The sequence below is a fragment of the Lithobates pipiens genome, unplaced genomic scaffold (genome assembly GCF_037356315.1).
Source record: "Lithobates pipiens isolate NorthernLeopardFrog02 unplaced genomic scaffold, aLitPip1_a1.2 Scaffold_10, whole genome shotgun sequence".
In the NCBI taxonomy this organism is placed as follows: domain Eukaryota; kingdom Metazoa; phylum Chordata; class Amphibia; order Anura; family Ranidae; genus Lithobates; species Lithobates pipiens.
In genome coordinates this window covers 28,276,582-28,298,340 of record NW_027507686.1, presented here as the reverse complement: position 1 = coordinate 28,298,340, position 21,759 = coordinate 28,276,582, and the positions used below count along the sequence as shown (strand labels likewise).

The window sequence follows — 21,759 nt, the reverse complement described above, 5'->3', positions numbered from 1 at the left end:
ATGCAAACTCAGCCATACAGATTGTATGGTTGAATTTGCATCACATTCGTGCAGGACCTTTTTTTTTTTTTTTGTCCGCACCACAATCTGATCGCATGCGATCTGATAACTGTGCGAATTGACAGTTCGCACTGCGATTTGCAAACCAATCTGGGGGTGTCATTAACTTTGTATTGATACTCCCAGCAGTTCGCATAGGGAAGTGTGAACTGCCTGTGAGCCAGGTGTGATGCAGGAACCCGCAGTGGATTTGGCGAGTTCCCGCATCGCACCAACGTCAACCCAGCTTGAAGGCGAAACTAGTTCGAAACTATTTCAAACCCGCATTTCAGTGCGAGTTCAGGGGCAATTTGAAAGACATCTGAGCGGCTTCGTGCACAGATGTCTATTGAAATCGCCCCCAAAATCGCCAAAGGTAGTGCAGGAACCGGTGGGACGGTGCTGTTGCTGGCAATAGGTTGCGATTTGGTATGCAATTTGGTTTGATCTCCCCGATGTGAACTGGAGCTTATTGTCAAAGCTTAATTAAAGAAGCTGAAGTTGGAAGCTGATTGGCTACCATGCACAGCTGCACCAGATTTTTCACTTTTCAGTTTTAGTAAATCATCCCCAGTTGCCTACTAATCTACTCTTAATATTGTAATATTAATAATATTGTGGCGCCTGTCTTCTGCACCTGGCTGCCCAGTCCCTGAATCTGCGTAGTTGGTATCTTGATCTATGGGAAGGACCTAAATGTGAATCGGCCAGTGTGTTCCCCGGTTCCGGCACCACTCAGAGAGAGAGGCTGCGCCACACAGAATCATGCAGCAAGAGGCTGCAGTCCCGACTAGGAGGACTGCTGAAAACTGCAGAATCGAACTACAAAAGTCAGATTACAGGAAGTGGACTTTCTGATGTTCACACAGCCGCACGGCTTACCACACTTCCTTTAGTAGTTCACAGAGTGAGTTTATTTTTTGTTGGGAGCTGCTTATTATACAGTATAAATGATGAATTACAATCTGCTCAGATGTCCCCATCAGTCAGTTGTATGAGGTGGTCTGATGATCGCTCTCTTTGAATTCTTGTGTACATGACGCCATTATTTCTCACGCAGAGCGCGCTGACCTCGGTGACGTACTGGGAATCTTTGTATCTCTCCTCCAGTTATGATGTGTGTCAGGTAAGCTATAATTATGCTAAATTCCGTTGATTGCAATGCCCTAAGGTGGCAATCAAACACCTCGAATATAAATGTGCCACATCCTACATAATCTGAAAATATTGTAATTAGGGAAAAATGGGCTTTGTAGATCATGTAGGATGTGGCACATTTATATTCAAGGTGTTTGATTGCCACCTTAGGGCATTGCAATCAACTGAATTTCATATATACCTGGTGGAAGCACCTCTTCTCTGTCCACTCTTTTGAGCCTTCAAAGTCAATTTTTCCCAATTACGATATTTTAAAGTGGAGCTTCCGCTCATTGGAACCCTCCCCCTCTCCGGCGCCACAATTGGCACCTTTCAGGGGGGAGGGGGGTGCAGGTACCTGTACAGTACAGGTATCTGCACCCACTTCCGGCATAGATATCTGCAGAATCTACGCCCCTTTCTGAAGGTCCCCCGCTGCCTGCTGGGAAACACACGGATCCCAGAGACAGCGGGGACCATCCTTATTGCGCAGCGCGACTCGCGCATGCGCAGTAGGGAACCGGGAAATTAAGCCGCAAGGCTCCACTTCCTGATTCCCATACCCAAGATGGCGGCGGGAGCACCCGAGAGACGATCGAGAGATCGGCTTCGGGTGCCGACATCGCGGGCGCGCTGGGCGGGTAAGCGTTATTATTTTAAAAGTCAGCAGCTGCAGTATTTGTAGCTGCTGGCTTTTAAAAAAAAAAAAAAAAAACGGCGGACTCCCGCTTTAAGCTATAATTATAGCAGATATACAGTTGGAGGGTCGGAACCGATAATTGGATTCAGTCTAAAGCTGCCCATAAAGTTGGGAAAATAATTATTTCATCCCCTGCAGATTTTGTAAGTTTGCCCGCTTATGCCGCGTACACACGATCGGAATTCCGGCCAGCAAAAGACAGATGAGAGCTTTTCAACGGAAAATGCGACCGTGTGTATGCTCCATCTGAATTTAGCTGTCCGAATTTCCGCCAGCCAAAAATTTATAGCATGTTCTCAATTTTGCAGAAGGAAAAACTTTCTATCGGTAATTCCGATCGTGTGTATGCAGTTATGACACTCCAAAAATCACGCATGCTCAGATTCAACTACGAGACAGAAGCTATTGGCTACTGGCTATTCATTTCCTTTTTCTAGTCACGTTGTACGTGTTGTAGGTCACCGCATTTATAAATGATTGGAATTTGATGTGACCGTGTGTAGGCAAGACAGCTTGAGCCCAGGGCTCGACAAACCCCGGGCGCCAGGTCGCATTTGCGACTAGAATTAGCGACCTGGCGCCTGGGGCAGCACAGCTGGGGGTATCTCGTCTCCGTGCACCCTCCCGCTGTGATCGCGTCGGGCCGCGTCGCCGCCGGCCGGTAATTGAGGCCGCGGCTTTGAGGCCTTCTGCGGTCCTATGTTTCCTTCTAGAATCAGGCGCCCTCTAGTGGTGGCTGTTGGTATGACAGCCAGCAATGCTAATGGAGCTTTCACTGCCCACCCATCTCCTCCCCTTTACTTAGAACTCCTAAACATTATATGTTTTATTCTAACAACCTAGAGAATAAAATGGTGGTCGTTGCAATACTGTCTGTCACACCGTATTTGTGCAGTGGACTTACAAGCGCACTTTTTTTGGGGAAAAATTATTTATTTAATTTAAAAAAATAAGACAACAGTAAAGTTAGCCCAAATTTTTTTATATTGTGAAAAATAATGTTACGCCGAGTAAATTGATACCCAACATGTCACGCTTCAAAATTGTGTCCGCTCATGGAATGGCGACAAACTTTTACCCTTTAAAATCTCCATAGGTGACGTTTAAAAAAATTCTCTACCGATCGCGGCAATACCTCAAGTATGGTTTGAACACCGCTTTCCTATGCGGGCGCTACTCATGTATGCGTTCACTTCTGCACGCAAGCTTGGAGGAACAGGGCGCATTTAAAAAAAAAAAAAAAATGTCTTATTTTAACTTTTTATTTTTTATTTTTTCACTGTTCTTTAAAAAAAAAATAAAAAATTGTCACTTTTATTCCTATTACAAGGAATGTAAAAATCCCTTGTAATAGAAAAAAGCATGACAGGTCCTCTTAAATATGAGATCTGGGGTCAGAGAGACCTCAGATCTCGTATTTACACTAAAATGCAATTAAAAAAAAAAAAACAATTGTCATTTGAAAAATAAAAAAATAAATAAAATGTGCCTCTAAGAGCTATGGGCAATGACTTGGAGACAGGTGGGGGCCCTATCTTCCCCTCACTCGTCTCCATGTCAGGCCAAGTACAGGTCCGGATTGCCGTTACGGACCTGGCTCCTAACTTTTTTAGCTGGCTCCTAGATTCCAAGCAAATTTGTCATGCCCTGCTTGAGCCGAATTCCGTCGGGTAAACCATCAGAGCTTTTTCCGACAAGAAATTCCGATCGTGTGTACGCTGCATTACAAAGAAAAGAAGGGTCTTTAATTTTTATCATAGGTGTGTTTTAAATGAGAGAGACAGAAGATCAACCAAAAATCCAGAAAAAAACACGCAATACAAATGTTATAAATTGGGTTGCAGTTCAGTGAGTAAAATAAGTATTCGATCCTCAAGCAAAACATGACTTAGTACTTGGAGAAACCCTTTTTGGCAAGCACAGAGGTAAGACGTTTCTAGTAGTTGGTGACCAGGTTTGCATATAGACTTTTAATAAATGGACACTCACCTGTCCCGGGTTCCAGCGATGCTGAGGCCGATCGATCGCTCGGCTCTCGGCTGCTGCCGCCACCATTCTAGGTGAGGGAATCAGGAAGTGAAGCGAAGCGGCTTCACTTCCTGGTTCCCTACTGCGCATGCGCGAGTCGCGCAGCGCAATAGGAATTGTTCACGCTGTCTCTGGGACCCGTGTGTGTCCCAGCAGACAGCGCGCAGGGACAGGAAGATTTGACAGGTATCTGCACCCCCTGAAAAGGTGCCAATCGTGACACCGGAGGGGGGGGGGGGGGGGTTCCGCTTTAAAGTGGTGTTGCCACCAAAAAATTAAAAGTGCTTAAAATTCGTAAAAAAAATAAAAAAATAATAATTGGCAAAAAAAAAAATTTTTACTCACCTCTAAATACCGGTTGCTAGGGGGTCCCTCGTAATCTGCCTTCCTCATTGCCCAGGCTGGTGACATCACTTCCCCTCGCGCCGCACATTCACCTGGGACCTGTCATGTGTCCCAGGTGACTATACGGCGTATCACGGCGCCCTGCGCCGCTCGCGCATGCGCAGTGGGTGCACAGCCGGGTGCCCACAGTATGCATGACGGCGCCGCGAGCGGAGCGGGGAGCGAGGGGGGGCTTCGTTCCCCCGCATCGCTGGACCCTGGGGCAGGTAAGTGTCCGATTATTAAAAGCCAGCAGCTGCAGTATTTTTTTTAGGGGGTACCCCACTTTAAGGATCTGTAAAGGAGAGTGGACCAAAATCCCTCCTGAGATGTGTTCAAACCTGGTCACCAACTCCAAGAAACTTCTTACCTCTGTGATTGCCAACAAGGGTTTCTCCACCAAGTACTAAGTCATGTTTTGCTTTGGGATCAAATACTTATTTAATCACTGAACTGCAACTCAATTTATAACATTTGTATCGTGTTTTTTGGGATTTTTAGTCGATCTTCTGTCTCTATTATTTAAAATACACCTATGATAAAAATTATAGAGCCTTCATTTTTTTGTAAGTGGGAAAATTTACAAAATTCCTTTGTAAGGCCCCTTTCACACATGCGCACGATATGTCCCTATTTCATCCATCCGTTTGCGGATGAAATACAGACATACATGCATCCCTATGGGACAGCGGGTGTCTGCGGATGAACATCCGCAGACACCAGCTATTGTCCGCCTCCGCTACTGTCCGATTCTGCAGACGGAGGAAAATCCTATTTTTCTATCCGTCTACAGAGCGGATCGGATGAACATGGACAGACGGTCCGTGCTCGTCCAATCCCCATAGAGGAGAGCGGAGAGCTGGCAGGGCGGTCCCTGCAGTGTGCGGAGACTGCCCTGTCCGCCACTGGCTCAGCGGGGACAATGGAGTGATCCCCGCTGAGCGAGCGGATCATCACGGGGCGGATCATTACTGATCCGCCCCGTGTGAAAGGGGCCTTAGTTGGAAAATAATTATTTTCCCCACTGTCAGGGCCAGATTAAGAGCATCATGGGCCTGGAGCTAAGGATTTTGGTGGCCTTTTTATGAAAATAAATAAAATGAAAATGCAAACAATTTTTTGTTAAATTAAAGAGGGGGGGGGGGGGGTGATACCGAGATAGGGGGCTGAGGGAGGGAAAGAGAGAGAGAGAAAGGGGGTGAGAGAGAGGGGACGAGAGAGGGGGAAAGAAAAAGGGGAATAGAGAGAGGGTGGTGGGAAAGGGGGTTGAAGGGGGCAAGAGAGAGAATGGGGGATGAAGGTGGTGAGAGAGAACAGGGTGAAAGAGAGGGGGTGAGCACAGCATAGTACATTACACAGGGGGGGGGGGGATAGCCCAGTACATTACATGGTTGGCACAACATATTACATGGTGGATACATGGATACAGTACATTTAATGGTGGGCAAAGCATAGCAAATTACATAGTGGGCACAGCACATTACATGGTTGGCACAGCACATGACATGGTTGGTACTGCACAACACAGAACATTCCATGGTGGACACAACACAGCACATGGACAAGGTGAGCATAGGACCTTATATGGTGGGCACAGCACATGACATGGCGGGCACAGCTGAGCACATTACATAGTGAGCCCTGCACAGCACATTATATGGTGGGCACAGCATATTATATGTTGGGTACTGCACATGGCATAGTGGGCACTGCACAGCACAAAACAAGGTGGGCACTGAATGACACCACATGACATGGTGGGCACTGCACGACACAGCACAGCACATTAAATGGTGGGCACCGCACATGACATGGTGAGCCCTGCACATCACATTCCATTGGGCACATTGGTGGGCACTGCACGACACAGCACAGGCAATTACATTGTGAGCACAGCACATTAAATAGTGGACACCGCACATGATATGGTGAGCCCCCACATTCCATTGTGGGTACTGCACAACACATGCCATGGTGGACAATGTACAGCACATTACATGGTGGGTACAGCACATTACATGGTAGGCATTGCAATGGCATAGCACATGACATAGTGGGCACAACACATCACATGACATGGGCACTGCACAGCAATTTACATGGTGGGCACTGTATGACACATCACATTACATGGTGGGCACTGCCTGGCACAACACATTACATGGTGGGCACTGCATAACGGCATATTAAATGGTGGGCACTGCTGAACAGCACAGCACATTACACAGTGGGCACAACACATTACATGCTGAGCACAGCACATGGCATGGTGGGAACTGCACATGACGTGGTGGGCACTGCATGGAACAGCACATTACATGTTGGGCACTGCACATTACATGGTGAGATCACTGCATGGCACAGCACATGACATGGTGGGCATTGCACATGACGTGGTGGGCACTGGGAGGCACATAACATGACATGGTGGGCACTGCACATTACATGGCAGGCACTGCATGGCACAGTATATGACATGGTGGGCACTGCATGGCACATGACATTACATGGTCGGCACTGCACATTACATGGTGGGAACAGCACATTACATGGTGGGACCAGCACATGACATTGTGGCCACTGCACATTACATGGTGGGTACTGCAAAGCACAGCATGACATAGTGGGCACTGCACATCACATGAAGAGCAATGCAATGTACAGCACATGACATGGTGGGCACTGCACGTTACATAGTGAGCACTGCAATGTACAGCAAATGACATACTGGACACAGCACATTACATGGGGACACTGCAATGCACATGACATGACATGGTGGGCACTGCACATGACACGGTGGGCACTGCAGGACATAGTGGGCACTGCATTGCACATGACATGGTGGGCACAAGAGCACATTACATGGTGGGCACTGGGCACAAGAGCACATTACATGGTGGGCACAAGAGCACATTACATGGTGGGCACAAGAGCACATTACATGGGGTCACTCGGCACAAGAGCACATTACATGGGGGGGTACTGGGCACAAGAGAGCACATGACATGGTGGGCACTGGGCACAAGAGCACATTGCATGGGGGGCACTGTGCACAAGAGAGCACATTGCATGGGGGGCACTGTGCACAAGAGAGCACATTGCATGGGGGGCATTGTGCACAAGAGAGCACATTGCATGGGGGGCACTGGGCACAAGAGCACATTACATGGGGGGGTACTGGGCACAAGAGAGCACATGACATGGTGGGCACTGGGCACAAGAGCACATTACATGGGGGGCACTGGGTACAAGAGAGCACATTACATGTGGGTCACTGGGTACAAGAAAGCACATTGCATGTGGGTCACTGGGTACAAGAGAGCACATTGCATGGGGGGCACTGTGCACAAGAGAGCACATTGCATGGGGGGCACTGGGCACAAGAGCAAATTACATGGGGGGGTACTGGGCACAAGAGAGCACATGACATGGTGGGCACATTACATGTGGGTCACTGGGTACAAGAGAGCACATTACATGTGGGTCACTGGGTACAAGAGAGCACATTGCATGGGGGGCATTGTGCACAAGAGAGCACATTGCATGGGGGGGCACTGTGCACAAGAGAGCACATTGCATGGGGGGCACTGGGCACATTACATGGGGGGCACTGGGCACAAGAGAGCACATTACATGGGGGGGAAGCAGCAGTGTGTCCCCTAGCACAATAATTACACAACACCTCCCTAACAAATTTACTAACCTCATGTCAACAGCATGGGAGATGTCCTTCCTCCCGGGCTCCTGCTGCAAAGGACAACATCAGCGCCCCTCCCCCAGACAGCTCCCAGACAGAGGATCTGTGTGAGTGGAACAGATCCTGTGATAGGAGTCACACATCTGCAGAGACAAGACTCGGCTGCAGTGACTACACTTGTCTCCTCCATGTGTGCAGTGCACAGAGGGCTCCTCCTCCTTCCAGAAGGCTACAGATACTGATGAGCCACTGACATGGGCCTATATTGCGGGAGGGGCCTATATTGAGGGAGGGGCCTGGAGCTGCAGCTCCACAAGCCCCTGTGTTAATCCGGCCCCGCCCACTGTACATGTGCAGTTTTGAGCCATGGAGAAATCTCAGATATCATCTCAAATTATCACAACATATGAGGCAATCTACCATCCGTGACTCCCAGAATTCTGTGGATTTTTAAGTCAAAATGTATTTTAATTGTTTGTTTTTTTCATCTAACAATATTGCTATTACAAGAAGCTCCTATGTGATGGCTTAGGGCAGGTGACAGGTCCTCTTTAAAAAGATATTAGAGGACTATTAGACCCTCAGTCTCTCCCGCCCTCCTGTGCAGCTAATCCAGCACGGATCAGGCTTGATTAGCTGCTTTCCTGGCTGTTACAGCTGCGACAGATCTGTAATACCCTGTACACGCAACCGGTTTTCCTGTCGGAATAAACTCTGAAGGTTTATCCGACCAGAATTTTGATGGAATTCCGCTGAAGCTGTCTTGCGTACACACGATCACACCAAACTCCGACCGTCAAGAACACGTTGACGGGACTAGAAAAACTTTCTCAGTACCTTAATAGTGATCTTGTAGCTGTAAAGCCACCCAGATCACTTTTACTAAACAGCCAATCTCTGCCTGCAAAGGATGACATCCTTTACAGCCTTTGTTGTGTTCAGCTATTCATTTTTGTGAATACCCCGTGTGTATGACATTTGTATTTCTTGCCACTTTACACATTTTTAAATGTATGTTAATATGGGCAGCTGTTCCATCATTTCACTCTTCCCCCCATCTGCAGGGAAACAACAACTTCACCGCCTGTCAGGCCCTCACCAACATGGTCATCATGAACGCCTTTTCTTCCACCAGCACGGCCTACAGCCTATACAGCAGCATAGGGTAAGTAATCCTGACCAGACCCTCTCTGCAGACTCTTGCCTTGTCATCTGCTACAAAGTCACAATGTACAGTCTGATCACTGGTGGAGGGGAGACTGAGGAAATGCTTCCTCCTGCCTGCAGCAGACTGATGACATCATCTCAGCCTAGGTGAAGCCTCTGACTGGAGCTCAAGGAGGGCTGTTTTAATGATAAAAGGTGGAGCTTTTCTGAGAAATGATACTGTCAATGTATATTGTGACCTGTCAGGGATTTAATCATGAGGACTTGCTACTGAAATGTCAATTTTATTAATATTGCAGTTCAAATGATGTTCTCCCTGCACTGATCTACAGCACTGTGAGCCAGCTGGGGGCCACAGCACCATCTAACCTCTCCTTCCAGAAGAACGCTCAGGTAGGGACAGTCCTAAGCTCAGTCTGCACCTATGTGTGTATTAATGTGATATGGGGATAAACTCAGAATGAACAGCTTGCATGCGATCTGATCATAGTAGCTCACAACTGCCCTCTGTACATGGGCATGTTTCCTGCAGCCTCCCTCCTTTCTTTGTTAGGATCGTTGTTAAAACAGGGAGCATCATTTAAAAACTGTTTGTTGTGGAAACCCAACTCTGGGGTATTAATCCCTCGCCCAGCTCTTTAAGGTCTGGTCTGCACTGGTTCTTTGCACTAGCGTGCTGGAAAATGCGCCTTTTCCCTTACAAATGCAACACATAGTGCAGTGCATTGCAATCCTATTTACATTGAGTAGCACTCCAATGCATTAGTACAGTGCACTTCTGCACACCTGAGCTGTATTGCACTGATAAGAACAGTCTGGCGTTGCAATGCATTTAAATGGTCTTCTTCTTCTTCTCCTCTCATCTTCATCTTCTTCTTCTTCTTCTATCATCTTCATCTTCTTCTTCTATCATCTTCATCTTCTTCTTCTTCTATCATCTTCATCTTCTTCTTCTATCATCTTCTTCTATCATCTTCTTCTTCTTCTTCTTCTATCATCTTCATCTTCTTCTTCTTCTTCTTCTTCTTCTTCTTCTTCTTCTTCTTCTTCTTCTTCTTCTTCTTCTTCTTCTTCTTCTTCTTCTTCTTCTTCTTCTATCATCTTCATCTTCTTCTTCTATCATCTTCATCTTCTTCTTCTATCATCTTCATCTTCTTCTTCTTTCATCTTCTTCTTCTATCTTCTTCTTCTTCTTCTTCTTCTTCTTCTATCATCTTCTTCTTCTTCTTCTTCTTCTATCATCTTCATCTTCTTCTTCTTCTATCATCTTCTTCTTCTTCTTCTTCTATCATCTTCATCTTCTTCTTCTATCATCTTCATCTTCTTCTTCTATCATCTTCATCTTCTTCTTCTTCTTCTTCTTCTTCTTCTTCTTCTTCTTCTTCTTCTTCTTCTTCTTCTTCTTCTTCTTCTTCTTCTTCTTCTTCTTCTTCTTCTTCTTCTTCTTCTTCTATCTTCTTCTATCATCTTCTTCTTCTATCATCTTCATCTTCTTCTTCTTCTATCATCTTCATCTTCTTCTTCTTCTATCATCTTCATCTTCTTCTTCTTCTATCATCTTCTTCTATCATCTTCTTCTATCATCTTCTTCTTCTTCTTCTTCTTCTATCATCTTCATCTTCTTCTTCTTCTTCTTCTTCTATCATCTTCATCTTCTTCATGCAAATCTTATCCCAATTGTCTCTTAGACCTGTAAAGAAAAAACAAGTCTTAATAATCTATCTCGCCGTTTTCCACGACAGATCCAGTTCCAGTTGGCGAAATACGACCTCCGCGGAAATTTCCTCGGCTGGCAGACCCTTAATGGAGGGACTTTACAGGTGAGTCTGATCTGTGTGTGTGTGTAGGAGCCTTCGAAACGGCTGCTGGAATTACCATAATCTTATTGTAAACGCCAGTAATGTACAGTGCACCTCCTAGCAACCTCAGGAGAGAAGCCATGCTTTCAAGGAAATCTGAAGTCTTTGTTATGTTCAGCCCCACCCCCCACTGATTTCCAGAATGAAAGAACATTTTAGGGAAAATCCTAATTTATTCAAATATATTACAACAAATAGGCCACGCCCATTTTGGCTGCTCCAGATCTCGGCTCTCAGCCTGCGATGCACCTAAACAGAATGTTTTTGTATAATGGTTACATTAGCTAACCTGTCTCGGATGCCACGCTGCGCCGGTATGCCGATTTTTGGGTGCAAAAAGGATTCTGCCTTTAAGACTTGTGGCAGTTGTATAGTCAGTAATCCTCAGCACAGCTGCACTGGGAGAGGGAGGAGCAGCACTTTCAGCCAATCAGGGCTCAGTTGCTTTGCACAGCTCAGTCATTTGTCACTATGAATGTGCCTACAGGAGAACAGAGCAGAGAGATAACCCCATCAGTGCGCTGGTTCTCCTCCTTTGCCCAACCACAGGCTGGGATGGTGACCAAGCTTTAAGGCTAGGTTCACACTGAATGCGGCTTTGAAATCGTGTGACTTCACTTGAAATTGCATGATTTCAAAGTCGCATGTCAGTGCGACGTCAGGTGCGACTTGGCTGACATCTGGGTGACTTCATGCACAGAAGTCTATGCAAGTCGCATTGCCAAAAGTAGTGCAGGAACTACTTTTTCAAATTGCTGCGGCATCGTAAAGTCTATGTTGCACCGATTTGAACAGTTCCGTTTCGGACAATAGGGTGCAACTTGGCTTGCCAAGTCACACTGGCGTGAACGGGGGCTAATGCTTAACTGCAGTCGTGGAAAGAAATTAGGTCACAGACCTGGCTGTACTATCCGGCATGGTTCCTTTATTACGAGACCTATTTAGCAGAATTACAATTTCGCGACAAGTGAATTATTCCGATATGTTGAATTCAGCTGTGTATTTAGTGGTTTTCCTGGGGTCTCACTGTGACAGCTTTTGTACTGAACTGCAACAGTGAAGTAGCAGTATATTATTACACCCTGACCCGGGTTGGGATAATGATGGGTGTTTGCTGTCTCTGTATGATATATATATATATATATATATATATATATATATATATATATATATATATATATATATATATATATATATATATATATATATATATAATATAATATTTGTATACTGTTTATTGCAGATGTGTCCTAATACGCAGAGCGCATGGGATGCAGCATTTAAATTCGGTACCTACTACAGTCTGTCAGTAAGTGACCCTTTTATTTCTTGCATTTCTTTGTTTTTTACAGTGATGTCATCTCTCGCTTTCTGTTCTCTTTCCTCTTTCTTTCTTCTTTCTTCTTTCTTCTTTCTTCTTTCTTCTTCTTTCTTCTTCTTTCTTCTTTCTTTTTCATTGGCATAGTATACCTATGCATGTTTTAGTGAGACGGAACTAAGGCCTCTTCCAGATGGGTGGCAAAGGAGCAGTATATATAGGTGGTTAATCTGCGTTTTTTGCCAACCTGACCACCTACCTAAAACCTAACATGGCAGCTGGAGGGGTTGCAGCTACAATGCTTTGCTTCACAGCAAATTTAAAGTGATACTAAAGGCTATTTTTTTTTTTCATTAAAATAAAAAAAGATGTTATACATACCTGCTCTGTGCAACGATATTGCACAGAGAGGTCCCTTACCTCTGGCAGCCAGAAAGGTGGTATTGAGGACAAGTTCCTTGAATGAGAGTGGCTTGCCAGGCTCTGACCCAAGCTGAGCGAAGTAGTCGAGGACCAGAGGGAGGTCCCACTTGGGGAATCTCGGCTTTCTTTTGGGGCCGGAGTCTGACTGCCGCTTGAAGTTTTGGTAAACAAGTTTATGCTTGGCCCATGACACTCTAGTGAAAGTAGAAATAGGCAATGCCTGCACATGGAGAGAGCTGACCGACAAGGCTAAATCTAAGCCTGACTGCAGGAAGCTTAGGATGTCCTGGACAGTTGGGGCCCTTCATGGGCTGGATCTGAAGGACATCTGGTCTGTGAATTTTGTCCATATTCTTTATAGACCCTGTTAGTGCTTCTCCTTCTGGTGCTTAAGAGTGTAGGGATGACCTCTTCCGGACAGCTTTGCACCTCCAGCCTTTCCCTCTCAAGAACCAGGCCTTTAGGTGCAGGTAAGCCGGGCAAGGATGCAGGGCAGTGCCCTGAGCTAACAGGTCTGGTCTCAGAGGCAGCGGAATTGGATCCCGGTAAATGAGCAGCGTCAATAGAGGAAACCCTGCTCTGTTAGGCCAGTATGGGATTATGGCCACTATTTTCACCCTCTCTGATCTGAGTCTCTGAAGGAATTGGAGAATGACTGGGATTGGAGGAAAGGCATAGGCCCTGCGGAACCTCCATTGATCCTTGAGAGCATCCACTTGGTAGGCCTGTGGGTCCCAGAAACCTTAAGTAATATTTCGTAAGCTTGTTGTTTCATGGAGACACGCAGAGGTCGACTTCTGGACAGGGCCGGAATGACAACTCATGGGGCCCCCGGGCAATAGGATATCATGGGGCCCCCAAGCAATCAGAGATTATGGGGCCACACAGTATACAAAAACACACACATACAGTATACAATCACACAGTATACACAGACATGTACACACAGTATACACAGACATGTACACACAGTATACACAGACATGTTTCTATTGGCTGAGAAGGTACTGGAGAGGTAGTGCAGCTATAATCTCTGGATTTTTATACTATTTTTAGACGAAAAGGATGTCGGTAAGGGACATTTCAGAGACAGATGTAAAAAAAACACAGATTTTTACATACTGTCCCTGGTTTTACTGAGGCTGGCAACCCTGATGGGGCCCCCTAGTGGCCCGGGGCCCTCGGGCAGTGCCCGAGTGGCTGAATGGTCAGTCCGCCCCTGCTTCTGGAGAGATCCCCAGGGTTAGGACCTACTAAAATACTTCCTTGTGGAGAGCCCACTCGTTGTCCAACCGGACTCAAGAGAGGAAATCTGCTTGAATTTCTGGACTCCAGGTACATATGCTGCTGATATGTTGGAAAAATTCTTCTGTGCCCAGGCAATGATGGACTCTACTTCCTGTAGTAGGGACAGGCTGCGGGTTTCGCCCTGTCTCCTTATGTTGTGTTGTCTAGTCTGGGCATCACTGAGGACCCAGACGTCAGGTGGCAGAACGCCTGTAATGCCTTAAACGCTGCCCGGAGCTCCAGAATATATAACATTATCCCACGAGAAGAGATGGTGCCCTTTGACCGTGTTGAAGTGGGCTCTGAGGAAAATGAGCAACTGTGTAGGTTTCATGTGACTCTTCTCTATGTTCAGGAGCCACCCAAACTCTTGGAGGGTGGAAATGACCTGGCCCCTGTGTTCCAGAAACCGACTTCTGTCAGTAGGAGATCGTCTAGATAATGGTCTCGACGAATCCCTCTGGTTCTTAACAGGGCTAGGACAGCCAATAAGACTTTTGAAAACAGGCAAGGAGATGTTGAATGCCCGAAAGGGAGACAGGTGAATTGCAGGTGAAGCTGACCTATGGCGAAACAGAGGAACCGTTGAAAGCCAGCTGCCACAGGGACATGAAAGTAAGTGTCTTTTAAATCTATAGACACCTGCCAGTCGCCTGGCTGGACTGACTGCTGGGTTGTGGACAGTTTCCATTTTGAACCTCTCTTTGTTGATGAAACAATTCAGATGGGTCAGGTCTATGACTGGCCTCCATGAGACATTCTTCTTCTGTATCATGAAGAGAGGGGAGTAAATCCCCTAACCTCACTCATTACCTGCAACTGGTATTGCAGCCCTTTGCTTTGGTTCTGTAGACCCCAAGCTACCTCCCGTGGCCTGGGCTATAGCGCTATCTAACTTGTTACCAAAGAGGGAGGAGCCCTCAAATGGAATCCGACACCAAACCTGTTTGGAAGCTGGATCAGCCAACCATGAGCCATAGCGCATGCTTTGCGGTGACAGGCGACAGCATAACCCGAGCCACCAGGCGGATGACGGCAATGGAAGCCTCCCCCAAGAATGCCGACTCCATTCTCAGCTCCTGAATGGATAAGCTTCTTTCCAGCTCATCCGAAATGTTACTCAGAGTCTCATCCACGCTGTCCATCCAGATTTCCATAGCTTTGGACATTGCAGCTAGGGCTGGCTTGGAGGCCATGCCTGCTGTCAGGTAGATCCATTTAAGGTTGGAGTTGATCTGCCTTTCCAAGGCGTCTTTGAAGGAGACTGCGTCTTCCAGAGGGAGGGTCCCATGCCGACCAACCACATTACAGCTGAATCCACCAGGGGTACCGACTCTAGATGCTTAACTTAATTTTCCTTTAAAGGGATAAAGTTTTGCATTTTGGACAACATAGAGTTTTTCTTCCCCCACCTGGCTCCATTCGTCCATAATGACTTCGCCCAATTCCCCTAGAAACTGCAAAATTTAGGCGCTCTTTGTTTAGCGGCTTAAAGAATTCCCTCTGCCTGGGAGGGGATACCACTGGTTCCTCCCCAATTTAGGGCTTCTCCCACCGCTTTCACCACGGGAGGTGGGGAGACTAGGGCACAGTCTAAGCCCACACAAGGGTCTTCTACTTCTGACTCACTGAGAAGGCGGCCGAAGGGTGACTTGGCTGTGAGGACTCACACATGTCCTGGGCCTGTGTCTCCCTTGGTGGAGAGCGTGGAATCTCTGTGGGGGGCTTCCATCTCCTTCAGAGATTCACCAGGGACTCCACTTCCGGTCTGTACCTCCTCTCTCATCTGCCATTTTAGTGTAACAGGGGTCGCAGAGGGATCTACCAAATGGTACTTGAGACCCACATCCCCAGCAAGCATTCTCTCTGACCGGCTAGGGTGAGACATGGAAGGAAGAGCCGGCTCTTTGCTGCAGTGTCTTGGTCTAGAGGGGGAGACATGGTTCCCCGGATCTCGAAGAAGAATGCCAGCGCTGCGATTTGGATGACTCGCTTTCTCTGTCCTTGCTTGTGCTTCATTGTGGATCAGACTTAGCCCTTGTACACACGGTCGGAGATACCGACAACCAAATCCGTCGGAGTAATTCCGACGGATTAATTCCAGAAGAGGTACGGAAGTGATGTTGCATACACACGGTCAGACAAAGTTGTCAGAAAATCCGATTGTACATAACGTGATGACGTTATTTTTTTACGACAGGAATACGTTCAGGCTAGTAGCCAATAGCTTTGGTCTAGGAATTTGATCTGAGCATGCGTGGCACTTTGTCCGTCGGAGTAGGCTACACATGATCGGAGTATGTCCAATCGGAGCATTTTGTCGGAAAATTTTACCGGCAAGTTGGAACAGTCCGATGGAGACCACACACAGTCGGAATATCCAACAAAATGGTCCGATAGGACACATTCCATCGGAATCTCCGACCGTGTGTACAAGGGCTTAGAGGGGCTGTAAGAAAGAGAGAGACACAAGGTGAGACATTAGGAAACACAAAGGAGAAAGCGGAAATCTAAAAAAACAAAAAATAAACAGACATTTAAGATGCAGCATTACTGCCTCCCGCAAGCCTGAAAACCACCACTAAAAAGCTTTCCAATATTACTTGTGCCTGTGTGAAAGAGGCATAAAGAAATGAAAAAATCTCTCCAGCCGATGTAAATCCTCCTTAAAACAGAAGGTCACATTTCTCCTTCCAACACTTTTCCCAAATATTTGAATAGAAGCACTTAAAGCAGTAGTGAACTCTGCCACCTTTTTCTTTTAAATGGGCTTCCTGCAGTGTTCTGCCATAATGTGCACTGCATACTAGCACATTATGGCAGACTTACCTTTAAAACGGAGCCCTCTAGTGCTGAGCTGTCACCTCTGCAGGCGCTCTCATCTTCACCTGATATTCCTTCTGGGTTTGCACTCTACAACTGTTTGAATGTCTGGGCAGTGAAGACATCTTTCCACTCATGAGCATAGGAGTCATCATTGCCACATGGTGCGCTCTACATTCAGGGAACACCGACTGTGCACGCATGCGCAATGACGTCATTGGCTAGAACTAATTGACTCTCTCCTAAATGGCGCATGTTTGGGGATATATTCACTGTATCTCCAGGTAAGACTTATTATAAGCTTACCTGTAGGTACATATTTAAAAATAGACTTATCTACCACTTTAATGTTGTTGTCTTTTAATAATTGATTAAACATATAACAATTCTTTTTCTCTTTCAGTACAAATGTGGCCATCATAATGTGTCGCCCTACAAATAAATAAAATAAATGCACGAAAAAATATGAATTCCCACAGTGCAATTTATTTAATTTTTTTACATATTTTATTTATCTATTTTTTTTTTTTACATTTATTCTCACATTTATTAGCATTACACTTTGTGGTACTAATGTTGGTATACTTTGTATCAGGGTATGGTGTTGGCTGCTGTTATGGAGAAGCTTTTTTTTACCCAAGCATGGATTTTTCACTATTCAATTTGGCCTCCATAATGCTGCTCTAACAAAGGCCAAGCAGTGCATGTTTAGTCTCCCCCCGCCGTCCTCTCTGTTGGTGACACATTAACTAAGATGGAATGTTAGGCCACACACCAAGGATTGAGTGTGCTACTTTTTAACATTATTTCCCTCCCATTAAAAAATAAATAAATGACGTGTTTTATTCCACATTTAGTTTGGCTCATCGCGGGTCCCTTTTAGAACTTATTATGATTGATCTTGGGACTTGTTATTCGGACTTCGGCCAGCCTCCCTTTTTTTTTTTTTTGGTGAAATGTTAAAGGTGAAATAAGAGCCGTGTTGTGTTTTTATGTCGTTACCAACAGACCCCAGAAAAAACAGTGGCATGGTGAACTTTGTATAAGTACAACGCTAAGTCTTATATCATCAGTGTAATGCAGGCCCATGAATGGCTGGAGTTGGGATCCTTCTTCAAAACTGCATCTCCCAGACTGCTCTTGGCGACTGTCATCTAGTGACAGTTAGGCCAGATTAATTGACAGCGGCATCTTGTGGACAAATAAAGTTCAGCACTTCAGTAACATTGCCCAGTTTTACAGTAATGTTTGCTATGTATAGCAGCCCTTAAATCTTCTACTCGCATTTTGTGAGTGGAAAATTATTGCCGGCGAGTGTGGGGCTGCCTCGGGGGGGGGGGTCGGCAAGCACTGTCGGCAGGCAGGGTTGAATGGGAGCCATTCTCCCAGTCAGGGGAAGAGAGAGGAGAGGAAAAGACAAGGGGCGGATCATCAGAGAGCAGGGATTACCCTCTCTAACAGCTTTCATTTGAATTGCCCGGTGTTCCCGGCTTCATTATCACACAGTCCCGCCTCCTGGCCTGGCACCTTTGATAGACAGAACACCGATCCAATGCCGGGTCTTGGGACATCATCAAAGACGCTGGGCCAGGAGGCGTGACTGTGTGACGGTGAGCTCCGGGAACGCCGGGCAATTCAAATAAAAGCTGTTACAGCGGGTAATCCCTGCTCTCTGATGATCCAGCCAGCTCGCATTTTCCTCTGCACAGGTCACGCTGTATTGCTGGGCACAGGTGAGGCTGCATTTATGGGCACTGGTGAGGCTGAAAAGGTGAGGCTGCATTGATGGGCACTGGTTATGCTGCACTGATGGGCACAGGTCAGGCTGCATTGGTGGCTGCATTGCTGGCCACAGGTCAGGCTGCATTGCTGGCCACAGGTCAGGCTGCATTGCTGGCCACAGGTCAGGCTGCATTCATGGACACTGATAAAGTTGTTTTTAATATTTATTTTTGTAACTTAATTCTGCATAAAACATTTAAATGTAATTGCATGAGGTAATTTATGGGGGCATGTTTAGGGGTGGGCTTGGGGGGGGGGGGGGGGATGGTAGGGGTTTGATGGGGCAACTGGTGGCGAGAGTAACCCTTAAGGACTGGCTAGTAGCTCAGGACTTGAAAGTTTTAGCCCTGATGTATAGTAGATGTAAATAGAAGATCTGCCACGAATGGCTGTTGAAATTCCTCTTACCTTAATGATCCAGCCTTTGCCCCATAATACCGTCATTCTGTGATTTCAGTGTTCGCTGGCCGTGTCCAACCTCTTCCAAGCAGTGCCAGAGCCTGTATTCTATGAGCTCTTCCTCCTCTACACCAGTACCAGCGGTGCCAACATGCTGTGGCCGATACCGGTGTGGAATGCCAACATCCAGGGTGGCTCAGGTAGGTTATAGTCACTATTATTCCAAAATTTGAGAACGGTGATGATGACACATTTAAAGGAGCTCTATGGAAAGTTTTAATATATGAAGTCAGCAGCAGATCTCAATCCAGGTCAGGGCCACTGATAAAGCATAAAACTACTGCAGGAAAATTTCACCATTGTGGGAGGGGCAGAGACACAAACTACTGCAGGGAAATCTCATTGTGGGAGGGGCAGAGACACAAATACCTGCAGGGAAATCTCATTGTGGGAGGGGCAGAGACACAAACTACTGCAGGGAAATCTCATCATTGTGGGAGGGGCAGAGACACAAATACCTGCAGGGAAATCTCACCATTGTGGGATACGAAGACAGAAACCAATTTTCCCTTTTTTTTTCTGGCTTGGACATGCTGGGATTTGTAGTTCAACAACTGTATAGCAGGACTGTAACTGACCTCTGATGTCCCATGATTCCACAGGTGTCCTCGGCTCTTTCCCTCTCCGGCGGTTCTTCCTGATTGACGGTATCTCCGGCAGACAAGCCAACCTCTCCAGTCAGCCCTCCTATGTCACTGTGGCTACAAGCCTCGCTCTGAGGTAGCACTATTCTCTATTTCTGCTCCACCCTATACAGATGATGCATTGCATTACTAACCACTCCACCTCCTTCACAACAGCGTCTACCTTCCGCTCAGCCCTCTGAGCAGCCAGCCGCCCTTCCAGCTCACCGTAACATATCAGAAACAGAACCTACAGACGTCGGCACAGGTCAGTGCCCCTTTCTAAAGCAGGGACAACTTCTCAGAATCCTTTGCAGGCTGTCAATTATCAGAACAGTCAAATACATTTTTAAAAGTAATTTATAATCAAATCCTGTTTTTTTTTTTTTTTTTTTTTTTTTTTTTTTTTTTAACATTCCCTTCTTGACATCTCGGTATATTAATATTGTTACATAGTCACCTTGACTATGTAACAATACTCGTGTTTTTAAGGGGAATCAGAAATAAACACAGAATGAACAGGCTGCATGGTGTTTGATCCAACAAGCAAGGTCCATAAAGACATGGATGAGTGAGTTTAGGGTGGAGGCACTTTACTGGCCTGCACAGAGTCCTGACCTCAACCCGACAGAACACCTTTTGGATGAATTAGAACGCAGACTGCAAATACAAGAAAGGGGGGGGGGGATAAAAGTGACACAAAGGCTCCACCTCTGTTAATTGGTGATTGGGGCCAAGACGAAAAAATTCAATGGTAATTCCACAACCCGGCTCCCATGTGCCCTCACCACAGAACAGATCTACATGAGCAGACTGCAAGTCAGGCCTTCTCGTCCAACATCAGTGCCTGACTTAGCAAATGCGCTTCTGGAAGAATGGTCAAACGTTCCCATAGACACACTCCTAAACCTTGTGGACGGCCTTTCCAGAAGAGTTGAAGCTGTTATAGCTGCAAAGGGGGGGCCAACTCAATATTGAACCCTATGGACTAAGACTGGGATGCCATTTAAAGAGGGAGTCCACCTAAAAAAATATATATTTAAAGCCAGCAGCTACCAATCCTGCAGCTTTTAATAAATGGACACTTACCTTTCCTGGAGTCCAGCGATGTCGGCAGCCGAAGCCGAGCAACCGCTCAGCTCTCGGCTGCTGCCGGCGCCTTTCTCGTGAGGGAATCAGGAAGTGAAGTGTTGCGGCTTCACTTCCCGGTTCCGAACTGCGCATTTGCGAGTTGCGCAGCGCAAAACCGTGTGTCCCCCAGCAGACAGTGCAGCGGGACAGGAAGAGGCGTAGACTCTCGGAGTCTATGCCCGGAAGTGGGTGAAAATACCTGTCTTAGACAGGTATCTGCACCCCCCTCCCCCCTGAAAGGTGTCAAATGTGACACCGGAGGGTTCCAAAAACTGGAGGTTCAATTTTTGTGTGAACCTCCGCTTTAAGTTCATGTGCATGGAAAGGTAGGTGTCCCAATACTTTTGACGATATAGTGTATGTTGAAACAGGCGACTCAATGCCTGCTGGGGATTGTCTCCAGCCAGGGGTCATATAACTAGTTAGCATGGAGGTCGTCGGGAAACCTCACCCGGGCACAGAAAGGATTGACAGATTGATAGCGGTTTCTCTATTCTGTGGGTGGTGGTGTACGGCCGCTCTTAGTTGGTGGAGCGATTTGGTTCATTCCGATAATGTTTAGAAGAAGCTGGCGCTCCAGTGGATCGGCTATAGTCAAATGCTCTTTACTGAAAATTGTGTAATACAGTTATGCACAAATCCAATGCGTTTTGGTCATGACAAAATGCGTTGGATGTCTGCATGACTGTATTAGACGATTTTCAATAATAAGCATTTGACTGTAGCCGATCCACTGGAGCGCCAGCTTCTTCTATACCTTATTAAAGGTTTTCAGAGCCCTTGTGAGCTGGGAAGCCAGTGTCTGCAGGCTGAGGATAATTAAGGAGCAGGGGCGGACTAACAACTCATGGGGCCCCCGGGCAATAGGAGATTATGGGGCCCCCAGGCAATCAGAGATT

The 21,759-nt window shown here is 46.5% G+C and overlaps 1 protein-coding gene across 1 annotated transcript in view; it reads left to right on the top strand.

The window, feature by feature from the left end:
- The window catches only part of LOC143928420 (meckelin-like), a 50,613-nt gene that overhangs the window by 7,849 nt on the left and 21,005 nt on the right, over nucleotides 1-21,759 (top strand). Inside the window, exons 7-14 of the mRNA XM_077453339.1 lie at nucleotides 1,100-1,165; nucleotides 9,053-9,153; nucleotides 9,455-9,548; nucleotides 10,898-10,975; nucleotides 12,258-12,323; nucleotides 19,105-19,246; nucleotides 19,709-19,826; nucleotides 19,907-19,997. Coding sequence (XP_077309465.1) covers nucleotides 1,100-1,165; nucleotides 9,053-9,153; nucleotides 9,455-9,548; nucleotides 10,898-10,975; nucleotides 12,258-12,323; nucleotides 19,105-19,246; nucleotides 19,709-19,826; nucleotides 19,907-19,997 — 756 coding nt within the window. The remainder of the gene's footprint in view (nucleotides 1-1,099; nucleotides 1,166-9,052; nucleotides 9,154-9,454; nucleotides 9,549-10,897; nucleotides 10,976-12,257; nucleotides 12,324-19,104; nucleotides 19,247-19,708; nucleotides 19,827-19,906; nucleotides 19,998-21,759) is intronic.